The 14,761-nt window shown below is 54.8% G+C and overlaps 1 protein-coding gene across 1 annotated transcript; it reads right to left on the bottom strand.

Moving 5' to 3' along the window:
- Positions 1-1,644: 1,644 nt before the first annotated feature.
- On the bottom strand, positions 1,645-14,526 carry CDR2L (cerebellar degeneration related protein 2 like). Its single transcript, XM_063080883.1, has 5 exons — positions 14,334-14,526; positions 6,430-6,542; positions 5,871-6,019; positions 5,144-5,308; positions 1,645-4,242 (listed from the first exon to the last, which is right to left on the bottom strand). The coding sequence occupies exons 1-5, from the start codon at positions 14,410-14,412 to the stop codon at positions 3,351-3,353; spliced, it is 1,398 nt and encodes a 465-aa protein (XP_062936953.1). The 5' UTR covers positions 14,413-14,526; the 3' UTR covers positions 1,645-3,350.
- Positions 14,527-14,761: the final 235 nt, after the last annotated feature.

Below are 14,761 nucleotides of genomic sequence, written 5' to 3'. Positions count from 1 at the left end.
AGGGCATCTTAACCCTTGCACGATCTCCCAAGTGAGCTAACCGGCCATCCCTATATAGGGATCTGAACCTGTGGCCTTGGTGTTATCAGCACCACACTCTCCCAAGTGAGCCACAGGCCGGCCCTCTTCTTTAACTTCTGAAGTCACCTGTGCATGGGTGGGAGGAGGGATCTGCAAAATCAGCATGGCAGGGAGCGGTCTACCCAGCACGGAGCGCCACTGCAAGGAGGGTGGGTGGGATTTGCAGAGGGAGGTGAAGGCAGATCTCCTGAAGGTGTCCCTTTGACCCACACCTGCAGGTGTGTTTCTGGGCCTCTGATATCCAATCTTGGACAGCAGTTCTCAAGTTCTGGGCAGACATTACCAGATTTGAAGAAAGCAGGCTGAAGCATGGGAGGTTTGAAAAAGCCCACTCATTATTTTGTACTGAGGAAAACAGAAATCTCACCAGATCGACCACACCTACAGTGCAAGAGTGAAGCTGGGTGAAATCTTGGGTGACAGGAAGCCGATCCAGGAGACCCATCTTCTATGTACCATCTTTTCATAACGTGGGGAGGAGACAGATCCCCGGGAAAGGGATGGGAGTTGTGGGATTTTTTTTTTATGTACATGGAAGAGAGGTGTGGGATTTATAGGCTTGAAAAACACCAGGAGGTGGCCCTCTTGCCATTGCTGTGACTATCCTGTGTCAGCAGTGGGCACTTCCCTAGGGCTGGTCTGCTTCCCCATCCTCCGTGGTCCCTCCTGGCACCAGCCACTGCCCTGGGCTCCGTCACTCTCCCTCCTTACAACTCAACCTCCACGTAGCACCTGGGAAAGCTTTTAAAACCACAATGCTATTAAAGCCCTGCGATCGCTTCTCATGGCACCCAGGAAGCCTGAGCCCTCCCCCTGGGGGGCACGGCCTCCCTCTTCCTCGCCGCCCAGCTGCTCCCTGGGCCTGCGCTGTGCTTCTTGCTGTTCCTCCCCAGCCTCCGGGTCAGCTAAACGGTCACATCTTTCAGAGGGTGCCCCTGACCACCCTCCTTCAGTGTTTTTCAGCACATTTCTTCATTATCATTACCCCTTTCTTTCTTTTTTTGTAATTGCACCCCCGTGAGTTGTTTTTTTTTGGTGGCTGGTTGGTGCAGGGAGCTGAACCCTTGACCACACAGTACTGAGGGAACAACTGGCCAGCCCCCACTCCCTGTGTTATTTTAATGCCACAGATACACTGTATATCTTGTGTGCTGTATGTATATATCTAGATATGATTACGTAAGATTTTTTTAAAAATCTGGTTCATCTCCATTGAGCACCACCCTCCTGCCCCAATTTTTCCATTGTTCTATCTTTTGTTTATTTTGGGTGGCCATCCCCATACGAGTGTAAACTCCAGGGCGGGGACCCTGTCTTGCTCACCATGTACCCCGAGCATGACTGGCACAGCTGGCACCAGTGAATACGAACCATGGGCAGGTGGGGGGGGGGTGAGGCTGAGAACCCAGGTCTCTGTGGCCTCAGAGGGGCTTGGAGGGCCCCGGAGAGTGGAGCGCAGGGGCCACCCTCTCCTGTGGTTGTGCATGATGGGAAGCCGATGTGGGAGATGCAGAGATGGGACCGTGGCTCCGGGGCCATTTCTGCTTTTAGAATACTGGTGCATTTTTTATTAAAGAAGAGAATAAAGCATTTGTAAATATATTTCTCTCATGTATACTTCAAAGGTGATGCTGGTCGGCCGCTAAAGAGCTGGGGAATGGACAGGCTGGAGCTTGTCCCCCACCCCTCCTTCCCCAGATGACAGAGACACATGGAGGGCCAGGAGCTGCCCAGCCCCAAGGGACAAAAGTTCCAAGTGGCATGAACAGAAGGACCCGGCCGCCAGCTCGCATCACAGTGCCACCCGGAGAGTAAGGGGTGTCTCCAGGGAGGTCGAGCATGCTTGTTATGAAAACCTCTTTACCCATGAGAAATAAATAAGGCATGAAGGTTCCCACTGGGCTCCCAGCACAGGGGCTAGGGCCACTGCCTTCCACTGGGCTGTATGGGACTCAGGAAGGGCAGCAGATGGAACCAGCAGCCCTGAAGGACTGCTCAGGGCAAGCTGGGGACCTGAGCATCTCTTAGCTAAAGCTTGACTCTCTGAAGTCTTAAACCAAAAGATTGAACCCCTGATCCAGCTGGGTCCTCAAAAGGCCCCCATGAAGGTGGGAGGTTAACAGCAGGCATTTTATGGGAGGGAGGGAACATGTTCCTTATCCCTGTCCCCACTAAATACTGTTCTATGTGGGATGAGAATCTTGGGTCCCCAGTGAAGGGGGGACAGGGGTGGACACTGGGGATCACTGGCTGGTGGCACATGCCCAGGACATTCTGGGGGCTACAGATGCAACCTGTGCCATAGTTAGCCTGTGGGGAGCGTGGCATGAGACATCATGGTCCCTGAGAAGGGGGCAGGTGCAGAGAGGGGAAGCAGAAGCCGAGCTTGGAGTCAGAGGCGGTGTGCAAAGACGGGAGCTCCCCACTGCCCAGCCTTGGAAGGCGAGTACCCAGAGGCATTTCTAGGGTGGGAACCCGAGGAGGCTGGCTTTGAAGGAAACAGGGTATATATACTGCTCATGTATGGCTGCCGAGGAGCTCCCTCTTCCCTCTGATTGGCCACAGATCTGTGGTGGGCCAAGGGTCTCAGGGGAGAAGCCCAGGGAAGCCCATCCTTGGCAAGGCTGGAGCAGGGGCACTCGGCCTGGCTGACGCCTCCTGCTCTGTATGGCAGGGGCCGTCTGTGACCTGGTCAGGACCCGGGGGTGGGACAGCTGGTGCTAAGGGAATGTCAGTGCATCACAGCTGGGGAGAAGCAGTGGGTGGTCCAGGAGACCCCTGGAACCCGTAACAGCTGGCTCTGGGGTCCCCCTTCAAGTGTTTCTAGTTGTGGCAAGGGGTCAAGGAGACCTTGCATTGCAAATCTCTCAGAAAAACCAAACTGAAGGGAAAAAAGAAAAAGCCAATTGATCCAGAATGGCTTTCAGAAGCCTGGCACAGATCTGAAGGTGAGCCCCAGGGTCAGGAAGCAGGAGGCTGGGGGAGCTGGGGAATCCCCAGGGTAGTGGGGACGTTTGGCTTTGAAACTCTGAGCTGTGCCTTTGGGCTCAGGCAGGGTGGCCGAGGGCTCCTGGGAGGCAGGACAGGTTGGCCACCTCCCACATCAGCAGGGAACATGCTGCATCCCCAGATCAGAGGAACCCCATCCCTCACACTTCTGGAGCAGCCACCTGCTGTGATATATTGCTGCTAAAGGGCTCTCTTGTTCACCGGAGGCTGAAGGACCCCAAGGCCTGGATTCTGGGGGAAGCTGCAGGCCAGGAAAAGAGTCACTTGCTGCTGTGCGTCTTGACTTTGGTGGCATTGATGTCGGCCTTGGTCTTCTGGATCCTGGAGAAAATCTCCTTGAAGAGCGCCTTGTACTCAGGCTGGCTCTGCTCCAGCCGCTTGTCCACAGCGTCCACGTGCTGGCTCAGGCTCTTCTCCCCTGCCTTGGCCTCCCCCTGGCCCTCGTCGCCCCCCCGCAGGTCCCTCCACGAGCTGTCCCGGGAGATGGGCCGCGACGTCTGCACGCCGGCGTGCCGCACCCCGGCCCCATGCTGCCGGCACTTGCTCAGCAGCTCCTCATATTTCTCGAGCAGCGCGTGGTACTGCTCGTCCACCTCCCGCAGGATGGACATGCCCCGCTTGCGCACGCTGTTGGCATGCAGCGTGAGGTTGCCTGCGTGCCGGCTGGCTGGGTCTTTGGCCACGATGGCACTGAGTGCCGTGTCACTGCAGCTCTTGCGGACCGTGTGGTCCGGCGAGGCTGCCGGCGAGGAGATGCCGTCCTGGGCGCCCGAGTCATCCCCGCTGCCCGGCTGGGGGTCGTCAGCCTCCGGGGCCTGGGTGAGGGGAGCGAGCAGGGCCTCGGCCAGGTGGTCCTCCCGGCCCAGCAGGTAGGTCTTGGCCTGCTTCATCTGCTGCAGCTCCAGCAGCTCGGCCTCCAGCTCCTGCACGCGCAGGCGGCAGCCCTGCATGGTGCTCAGCTGCCGCTCCAGCTCCGCGTACTCCTGCAGCACCGCCGTGTACTCGCGCTCCGCCCGCTCCTTGCGCTGCCGCTCCTGGCTCACCTGGGATCGCAGAGCCCCCACCAAGCTCTGCAGCCGCTCGTTCTCCTGCTCCAGGGGCCGTGGGCCCAGCTCCAGGGAGGAGCTGTGCAGGCGGAAGGTATCCTCACACCTGGGGGGGGGTGCAGGGCAGGTGGGCAGAGGGCGGAGGTCAGGGCCAAGGCCCAAGGCCCAGCCTTGGCCACTTCCATCTCTCTTGTCCACTGGGCGGGATAGTGCTTTGCCCCTGGTCTCTCTCGCCCCTCTCTGCCCTCATGGAGGCTGATCACCACGGACTGCCATGGCCGGGCTTCCTTGCTCCTTCCTGAGCTCAGCCAGTGGGAGACACTGGCAAGAGGTCCGAGGTGGGAACAGAGGGAGACTGTGGGGCACGTCTTCCCGGGCTCTTTCCCTGGTCAGTGCCAGCCAGGGAGTCCTCTCCATCCCTTATAGGTCCAGTAACCTCCCTTGTCCCTTGAGGACTAGGGATGGTGACAGCTCCTCTCTGTTGCACTACAGAGTCCCTGTGGTTTCCCTTCCCTTCATTATTAACCTCTCCTCCATCATGCTTTGTGAGGCACTTTCTCCTGCCAGGACCTTTATTGAAACACCCGTTAAAATACACGATCCATATCCTTACATTCTTAAGTAGTCATCTGTCTCAGATTTAATGATGAATGAAAAGTATAGTGGTTAACCCCTCCTGGGTTAGAATCCTGGCTGTGCCTCTTACTTAACAGGTGACCTCGGATAAGACCCATAAACTCTGAGCTTCAGTTTTCTCATCTGAGTAGTGGGCACAATGAAACACACCTCTCAGTGTTGCGATGAGAAGTAAATCAGCAGAGTGGAGGCATGCAGCCCATGCTCCGTAGGCGCCAGCTGCTGTGACTGTCAGCAATAGGACCAGTCTCTCCAACTGCCTGGATGAAGCACCAATTCCCCTGCCCCCCTGCTGCCCGCTGCCCACCCTCTCCTCCCTCCCCTGGCTGGCAGTCCTGGGGCCTCAGAGACACTGAGAGGTGCACACCTACCGGGGGCTGGTACACAGCTCCTTGAGGCAGGGAAAGGTGTGGATGGTTCGCCTGCGTTCCCGCTTTTCCCTGCGCACTCGCAGCTGCTCTAGGCCCCGCAGCTGCTCCACCTGGGCCTGCAGCTCCTCCACCTGGGCTTGCAGGCGCTCAATGATCTCTGTCAGCCTGGGGGTGGGACGGGGACACGAGTGGATGGGGTTTCAAGGGGAGAAGGCCAGCCCTCCTCACCGCAGCCCTCGTTCCCTGCAGATGGAAGGGTGTGGAATAGGGGACAGACAGGCAACCTTGAGCTGTGCTACCTGGTGCTGAGGTCAGATGGGGAACTCACTGCATGCCCAAGGATCCCCCCTTCTCCCACACCTCCCAGGCCAAGCAGATCACTCCTCATCTGTGCCAGCTCAGTTCCTCTTACACTCTTCTGTCACTTGTCATCCTGCCCTGCAATAAAATATTTGCATGCCTGCCTTCCCTCCTAGGCTGTGCACTCCCAGAGGGCAGGACAGTGTCTTTGGATCCCCATCATTGTACCCCCAGTGCCTAAAACAGAGCCTGGTGCTTAAAGAAGGGTCGTGGCCTGAACATTAAGCCACACATAACTGACAAGGGTGAACTCACTACCATCCCAGGTTCCTAGGCCTGGGCTTCTGCTAGTCCATATGCCCACAAGCACACCCAGCCCTTGGCCTCTCCCTAACACCCTGCTCCCAGCACTCGGCCAGGCCCTCACCCATGGATCTTCTGCTGGGCAGCCTTACTCTCCAGCACCAGCCTCTGGTTGGTCAGCTCCAGGTCTCGGGCCGTCAGGTCCAGCTGCTCATACACTTTGGCATGCTGCTCGTTCACATGCCGCAGTGTGTCCAGCTGCTTGGTCAGGTACTGCGTGTGTGTCGGGGGGAATTGAGAAGCCTTTTAGAATGGGGCAGGGACAAATGTCTGTGTCTCTCCCTGCTACATTTTTTTTGTTTTGGGCAGCTGGTACGGGGATCCAAACCCTTGACCTTGGTGTCATAACAATGCGCTCCAGCCAACTGGGCAATCTGGCCAGCCATCTTCCTCTTACTTCTAGGGACAGGTTCGCTTTGAGGCATTCATCTGCAGCTGAGTGGGGAGTAAAGATGGCATGCAGTAGGGCTGCCCAGGAGAGTTGTGTGTGAACTGCACAAGGCTGTGTGCCAAGGCTATATCTGCTAAGAGGGTGCCTTTTTTAAAGTTGCACAAAGACACACACAGGCCAAAGGGCTCTTGATGGGTGGAGTGAGCATGTGGAGGGCCTGTGTGGCCCTTACCTCGATCTCCTGCACTTGTTCCTCATTGGTGGAGTACATCTGCTGCAGAGACTCCTCCAGCTCCTTGTTCCTCTCCAGCAGAGTCTTCCCCAGCTCCGCTGCTAGGTGCAAGTCTGGGGGGAGGGGGCGGAAGGTGGGAGAAACAGTGTGAGAAGGAAGGCAGAGGACCCTTCTTAATGTTCAGAGCATTCACTCTGGGAGGGTCCCTGGGGACCCCAAGGCAACACAGGGGCTGCCCTCAGGGAGCCCACAGGCCTGGGAGGAGATATAAGCCAGGAGCTAAGCCTTTGCACTGACCCTCCCTTCACTTCTGCCTGGAATGTCCTTTCCCCAGACACTCCCAGGGCTCACTCTCCGTCCTCTTCCAGTCTATGCTTAAATGTCACCTTCTCCAGGGGGGGGGTCTTTCCTCAACCACGTGATTCAGAGTCGCATCCTGCCCTGCCCTGCACTCCCCCCACCCCCCCATTAACTCTTCTTAGCACTCACCAGTATCTCCCTTACCAAGCAAGTTACTCATTTATCTTGTTCCTCTCACCCAACTCATTGTGAGCTAATGGGGCAGGGCTTTTTATCTGTTTGTCCTCAGGGCCTATGATAGTACCTGGCACAGAGTAGGTGCATAATAAACCTTTTTTGAAAGAATGAGTGGAATATGATAAGAGCTTCTGGTACACATAGGGCCAAAGTGCCCTGGGACAACAGGTAAGGGAGAGGCTCACTCTTCCTGGGGCAGTGGGAGGCTCAGGCAAATGGGCAGCTTTCAGGTTCTTTGGCTTCTTCATTTTATGAATGATGATGGGCAGGAGGGTGAAGAGTGACTTGCCCAAGGTCACCGGCGGTTTTATGGCCATGCTGGGAGAAGTCAGGTCTCCTCACCTTGGTTGGGTACCATTTGATCCTAGTGACACATGCCCATCCCCCAAACCTTTCCCCAGGCAGCTAACTCACCTTGTTGCCCCAGCTGCCCTGGTGTCTTGAACCCTGTAGGACTGAAACTTCCCCTCTCCTACTCCAGCCAAAGGTAAGTGAACACCCACCAGAGAGGCTGGGAGAGAATCTGTCCTGTTTTGGGGGGGGATGGAGAGGCAAGCGAGGGGGGTAGAAGGAAGTGACAGGCACTGACATCCCTAAAAACTCTCCCTGTGAGTCTGAGTTGCGTAATGGTATCTAGACATTTGGAGTGAATGCAATCCCCCCACCACACACACATAATGTTAGATATATTTATGATTCCCTTTGTTTCTAAAAAGTGTTAGGCAGGCTGATAAAAATATTCTAAAATTGATTGTGGTGATGGTTGTACAACCCTGGGAATATACTAAAAACCATTAAACTGTACACTTTATTTTTATTTTTTTTGGTGGTTGGCCAGTAAGGGGATCTGAACCCTTAACCTTGGTAAATTTTACACTTTAAATAGGTAAACTGAGGGGTCGGCCTGTGGCTCACTTGGGAGAGCGTGGTGCTGACAACACCAAGTCAAGGGTTAAGGTCCCCTTACCAGTCATCTTAAAAAAAAAAAAAAATGGGTAAACTGTATGGTGTATGAATTATATCTCAATAAAGCTGTTTACAAAAAAAGATTTAGGCAGCTTAATCCAGAGAGCAAGACTGGTGGTGGGGAGCAGCAAGTCCTTAAAGAGGTCTCTAGAGCAAGCTCAGGCTGAGTTTCACAAGGCTGTTTTTTTTTTTTTTTTTTAATAGATTTAATGTTTTTCTTAAGGCATGCTTGTTGTAAAAAAATCAAATAGCATAGGAATCAAATAGCATTGGTCTAAAAACCAATGATAAAAAAATTACTTGAAAATATACCTCATATATAATCTTAGATCTATAACTGGGAATTTCATTAACAAATGGACATGGCCTGAGATGGTTATGACAGAAGAATGTTATTTGTAAGTAATTAAAATTGCACTGTGTGTGTGTGGTATGGGAGGAGGGGAGAAATGGGACAGAAGAAAAGAAAATGTACCACCTAGAGAAAGATGCTGTGCTCTCTGTGCTTAAAACATCCATAGATATAATTTTATGTAAACATAATCAGATCTTTCTGTTTCTGCCTTTTTCATTTAGCAATATGACATGGGTAGCTTTTTGTGTCAACATAAACCTACATGATCATTTTTAGTGGATGGAGAATATTCTATTGTATACAGGCCCCTCAATAGCTGTCCCTAAATAGTCCTTAGTGTTAGACCTTTAGGGTCTTCAACTTTTTCTCTATTAAAAATGAAACTGTAAGGGCCAGCCCGTGGCTGGGCCGGTTGGCTCACTTGGGAGACCCTGGTGCTGACAATACAAAGTCAAGGGTTAAGATCCCCTTACTGGGGCCGGCCCGTGGCTCACTCGGGAGAGTGCGGTGCTGATAACACCAAGGCCCCGGGTTCGGATCCCATATACGGATGGCCGGTTCGCTCACTGGCTGAGCGTGGTGCTCACACCACCAAGTCAAGGGTTAAGATCCCCTTACCGGTCATCTTTAAAAAAAAAAAAAAAAAAAAAAAAAGATCCCCTTACTGGACATCTTAAAAAAAAAAAAGAAACTGTAATTAATTTTGTTATCCAAAAACCTTTGTGCAAATCACTACCGGGGCCGGCCCGTGGCTCACTCGGGAGAGTGCGGTGCTGGTAACACCAAGGCCACGGGTTCGGATCCCATATAGGGATGGCCGGTTTGCTCACTGGCTGAGCGTGGTGCTGACAACACCAAGACAAGGGTTAAGATCCCCTTACCGGTCATCTTTTAAAAAAAAAAAAAAAAAAAAAAAAAAAAAAATCACTACCTATTTCCTTAGGACACTTTCCTGGAAACAGAATTGCTGGAACAGAGGGTAGGCCTTTTTTATTTATGCTGCCAAAAGACTGTCTAGTTGCCATTTCTTAAAACAGCCCTCAATCTAGGCTGATGGTGTAAATCCAGATCATGGTGTGTAAAAGAACTCTACCGGGGCTGATAAGATGTGGTTCAGGGATTTAGCTCTTTGATGCTTTCCCTTTTTAGACATAGTGATAGTTCTAGGGTCCCTAGAGGATGGATGGGCTCTATCCTCCCTCCTGGAAAGTTTCGTAGGCAGTTGTTTCAGCTAAGCCCTCTGTTATGCATCGGACAGGCCTGGTGGAGGTTTCCCTCTCCAATGAGCCCTGGAGAGCAGTGACTCGGTGGGCCTCTGAGAACAGAGCTCGGGCTTTCTTTTAGCTAAGCTGGGGGCAGGACTGACGTTGCCTCCTGAAAGGCAGAGGGGCCTGATCAGCCCCTGGAAGTCCGCTCCCACACTCTGGGGTGAGGTTTTGAAACAGCCAGATTCTCAAGCCTCTGGGGCTGGGCCTATGCCAGGAGGGCCCCGCGCCCAGATGCCATCTGGAGAAAGCATGCAAAACTGTCATCCTAGAGCAGGGCCACAACAACTTAGCCTGGAAAACAAAAGCAGCTTTCCCGAATGCCCACCTTGGCCATTAGAAAACCAAATTATATAAATCATAGATAAGAACCTTTAGCCTTGAGCAATCAACTTTCTGATGAAGATGCCAAGAAAAACTGGTTTCCTAACATAAACTTAGAAAGGAAATGAGAACACCGGGTATATGAGGGTGTTAATTCTAAGTTGGGCAAAAGTCTAGAGGGGTCTCCAAAGTGAAGTTTGATGTTAAGATCATCGAACTTGGGCCGACCCCGTGGCTCACTCGGGAGAGTGCGGCGCTGGGAGCACAGCGGCGCTCTCCCTGCGGGTTCGGATCCTATATAGGGATGGCCGGTGCACTCACTGGCTGAGTGCGGTGCGGACGACACCAAGCCAAGGGTTGCAATCCCCTTACCGGTCACAAAAAAAAGACGAAAAAAAAAAAAAAAAAAGATCATTGAACTTGAGCCTTGTGTTATGTTGTGTGCTTGGCAGTCACTCAGGAGCCCAGCCAGACCAGCCCTAGTTTGTAGTGAGAGGGCCACGCCGTCTTCCTATTTTCTATAATGGGTTGGGAAGCATTTGGCTCCTCTCCAAACAGTATCCAATAATTCAGGTATAAATGAAATAGGAACAGAGGGCCACCCTCCTAAATGTTTCCTCCCTTGGGAACTATGAGGTGGCCTGTGAAGAGGCCATTGCTACTGATTCTATCTCCCGTAGTGGCATCAGGGGACATGCTCCACGTGGGTGGCCTGTGTGGAGCCCCTGCCTCTTAACCAGAGTCCAGGGCCACAGCATCAGAGGCAGAGTGACGAGTGGCCGAGTTCAACTGCACCGTCGCATTCCCCCTTCTAGGTGGGTACCTGGGCTGTGTGTGTTTTCCTGACGCTGGTGGGCTGGGGTTGCGTGTATACCCACTGTACACCAGGGACATCGAATGCTGCCCTGCGAAGGCAGCGAATGGGACCTGGGCCACCTAGTGATTCAGGGATGGGGAGAAAGGCAAACACAACAGAAGCTGTTTGGGTATGGAGGAGGAGAATCTCAGACTGTTTCAGGGAAACTGGATCACAATGCAAGCTAAGCTGGCCAAAGCTGCCAGGAGGGATCCTGGGAAGAGTCTAGCAGCTGCAGAGCAGGGTCTAAGTGGAGCCAAGTGCTAGGGAGAGGGCACCAGCTACTGAGGGCTAGTGCGGGCTCCAGGCTCAAGGGAGGGAGGCCAGGAGCAGGAGAAGGGCAAGCTGGCTAAGCAGGAAGTAGAAGGGGAAGAATAGCCAGCCAGTGACAGCCAGATTAATGGGTCACACTAGACCAAGCCACGGAAGTTACTGATCCTGAGCTGGCACCTCCCCTGCCTGGACCCCGGGGTTTTCTGGGGTCTCCTTTAGTGGGCTTTAGTGGTTTTACATGAAGCAGAGTACTGAGAGGGAATGGCTGGGGAGCTAAAGGGATGTTTTTGAAAAGAAACGACCACGTGGCATGGCTGTGTGGTCATGCTCCCAGTCTCCCAGACATGAATGCCAGGAACTCTCGGTCCACAGAATTGGGGTCAGATCACCTTTGGGGTAATGGGAGAGGAGGAAAGACATCCCTCCCCATGCCGTGCCAGAGCTCTCCCCGAGGCTGAGGACTCAAGGTCAGGCGAGGCAGGAGAGAAGAGGCAGGTGCCCAGGACTTCAAATCTGTGACTCAGCAGTGATGTCTCAGCCTGGAAAGAAGTACCCACAGGGCCCGCCATGCCTGGTCTAAGGCAGAGGAGGGAGGTGGGCAGAGAGAGAGAGTGGCAATGCTTAATAATTAATGGAGTTTTCTATTTTTACCGGTGTTTGTGGCAGTGGACAGAGAAAACACAGTGAGAAGCTAGGACCTCGCCTGTCCCAGCTACCTCCCTCTACTGGGACAGAGCGGCATCAAAGTCAGACAGGATCTCTATGGCCAGGTTTCTGGAAAGTGAAGTTGGGTTTCCACTTTGCAGGTGGAAACAGACATAGAAGGGAGACCAGGAGGCTGGCTGAGAAAATCACTTCCCGGGCCACTCAGAGGAACCAGGGAACAACTGTGCAGAAGAGAACTGGGGGGTGGGTGTAGGGAAGGGGGATGCAACAGGCACCTGACCCCCCTGTGGCTGGCCTTCGGCCCATGCTCCACTCCCCCTCCAGCTCCCCATGCCTGGCCCTGAGGGGCAGGTGGGCTGGGCCCATGGGGTGGCACCTCAGTGGCTGTGCCTGGGACTTCCTCTGCCTCCCCTCCACTTCCACTTTCCAGCCTTTTCACGTTGCTTCATGCCTTGGTACAAGCATTCTTTCCCCCTAAAATGCCTGCTGGACTGCCTTCCTCCTTCCCTCTGCTTGGGGAGCCTCCTTCTGCTCTCCAGCTTGAAAGGCCCTGGCATAGATCTTTCTGAGTCTCTGCCTTCTCTGTCACTGTGCCAATGGCTGCAGAATCCCCCGCACTCTGACACAGTTGTTAGTTTGATCCCATTTCTGTCTCCTCTGCTGGAATGTGGGGTCCGCTGAGGGCACAGACTATGTCCCCAGGCTCAGCACAGCACCTGGCCCATGACAAGCAGACATCTTGGTTTTGGTGGAAAGCTCCAGTTTCTTCTGAGACTGTCTCGTCTCCGGTTTCTCTCCTCATTCCTGAGCTTTGGCTAACACTGACTGCTGCAGCAGAGAAGTAGGGGCCTGCAGGGCCCCATCCCCCACCCAGCCCCAACACAGGGCTGCCTAGCCCAGTTGGAATCCTGGACACCTCCCCCTCTTGAGAAGTAGAACATCTGCCACCACTACTGCTTGGCTCTTTCCTCCCACATCTGGCCCAGGCATGGTGTCAAAGCCTTCATTAGGGGTGCAGGAATTAAATGAGACATCAGCATATCAGGAATTAAACAATATCAGCATCTGCCTCCCTGGGAGACCATCTTCCCAAGAACTCAGCTTCCTATCTTTCTGTCTCAGCTTGCCTCTTCCAGGAAGCCTGCCCCACTGCTTCCTATGCCCATAATGCTGTACCACCTACATTTAGTTACAACCTTGCCTCCTTCACCTGCTCAGATACACTTTGAGGGTCAGGGCTGTGTCTATTCCCAGGTCAAGAGAGGTGTCTGGTACTTAAGTGGAGCCTGATAGATATTTGTGGAATGTAAAAGTTTTGGTGCAGTGCTCAGGATGGGGGAGGAAATTATCACAGCCAGTGTGGGGCATCCCATTCCAGGCGGGGAAGCTGAGGCCAGAGCCTAGGGCACAGGCAATGGCAGGGTCTAACTCAGCACATCCAGTCCCACACTTGTCCCCCAGAGGCTCTGATTAGCCCACAGTCCTAAGCACAAGGACAGAGCCTCATCTGCCAGTGAATCTTGGCTGCGTGGGGAAGTGGGTCAGGGCCAGGAAACAAAGGTTCCAAGGTCTGGGCAGATGCCTCACATCAGGCAAAACCAGATCTCTGGGCCCCTGTGGATGGAGACCAGGGTGTGACCAGACCAAAGGAGATGCGATGGTACAAACTGCACCAGATTTGTGTCCACGCCTTCCCAGCTTGCTGGTGACTGTGGAAATGTCACTTCTCCCTGGATGCATTTCCTTGCCCACTCCAGCTCTGACCATCCAAGAACGAGGCATCTTGGTGGAGGAGAGGGTGGATTTGACTCCAGTCCAGCAGGCCTTGGCCTTGACCCTTTCAGGCCTCCTCCCTCTTCCTGTCCCGACAGTCCCGCCCCCTACTCCCAGTGATGTCACTTCGGCCACCTCATCACCAGCTTCTAACCCCCTTCCAATATCCCTTTCTGCCCTCAGATGTGGGGGGTGGGCATGGCTCCCTCTACACTCAGGCTCTAATCTGGCACACTGTCCCGAATTCCCAAACCCGACCCCATCCAAACCATGAGCCATTTGGGAGGGAGCCCGAGAACGGAAGGGCTGGGCGAATCCTCCTGCATGAAGGCAGAATGGAGACTTTCCGCTTCTTCACCGGCACGGTCCTCGCACCACCCCTTCCCTGGGTAGTCGGGGAGCGAGTTGGGGAAACTTTCTGCGAGTCTTAGAGCTCAGAAATCGTGGCAGAGATGGGTGGATGCTGCTAGGTTTGGGATGAGATAACCTGCCTCTACACACCCATGCACAACCACCCGCCCAGCAAAACACAACCAAGGAGCCACCTCTCGACCTCCAGAGATTCCTGCCAGTACTCGGGCCCCCTAACAATACCAGGGGCCCCTGGGTAGTTGCTCCCTCTAAGATGGGGTGGGCGAGCTGAATGATGGATCCCTGTCGTCTGGGGAAATAGGAAGAGCCCTCCCTCACTTTTGCAGGTCTCCGCCTGTCCGGTCCGGGTGTTCCCGGGCAGCGCCCGCTCTCTCCACGTCTCCAGTTCCCAGACGCATCATTCCTTGGAGTTGGGTGCTCCCGGTCCAGCCCGGCCCCTCCCCGGGTGATACCGCCCAACAATGGAGTAGCGGAGAGGGGTCACAGGACGCACCCCGCTCCCCCGCCCCTCGCTCACCTTGTTCTAGGTCCTGCTGGTCGTACCACGGCTCCTCTTCCTCCGCGGAGAAGTCCTCCATCCCGGCGGCTCTCCGCATGTCCCGGCGGGCGGCGGTGGGCGGGCGTTGCTGCGCAGAGGCTCAGGGCTGGGGCGCGGGGCCCGGGACAATGCGGCGGAGACGGGCCGAGCCTCCCGTGCCTCCCGCGCCGCGGACTCGGGCTGCAGCAGCCCCGCACGCGCCGCGCTTCCGAGCCATCGGCCGCCGGCTGGGCGCCCACGCGGGGCCTGGTGCGCCGCCGCTGTCAGGCCCGGCCGGGGTCCCGCGGAGCCGGGGTCTCGGGGCGGCTGCCGCACAAAGGGAGGAGGGACGGAGACGGCGGGAGGGACGGCGGCAGGGAAGGCCCGGGCCCGACAGCAGTTCTGGGGAGCTAGGAGCGCGCGGGTGC

This window comes from Cynocephalus volans, chromosome 16 (assembly GCF_027409185.1).
Source record: "Cynocephalus volans isolate mCynVol1 chromosome 16, mCynVol1.pri, whole genome shotgun sequence".
NCBI lineage: Eukaryota > Metazoa > Chordata > Mammalia > Dermoptera > Cynocephalidae > Cynocephalus > Cynocephalus volans.
Note: the sequence above shows the minus strand (reverse complement) of the source record. Positions and strands in the feature narration are given on the sequence as shown.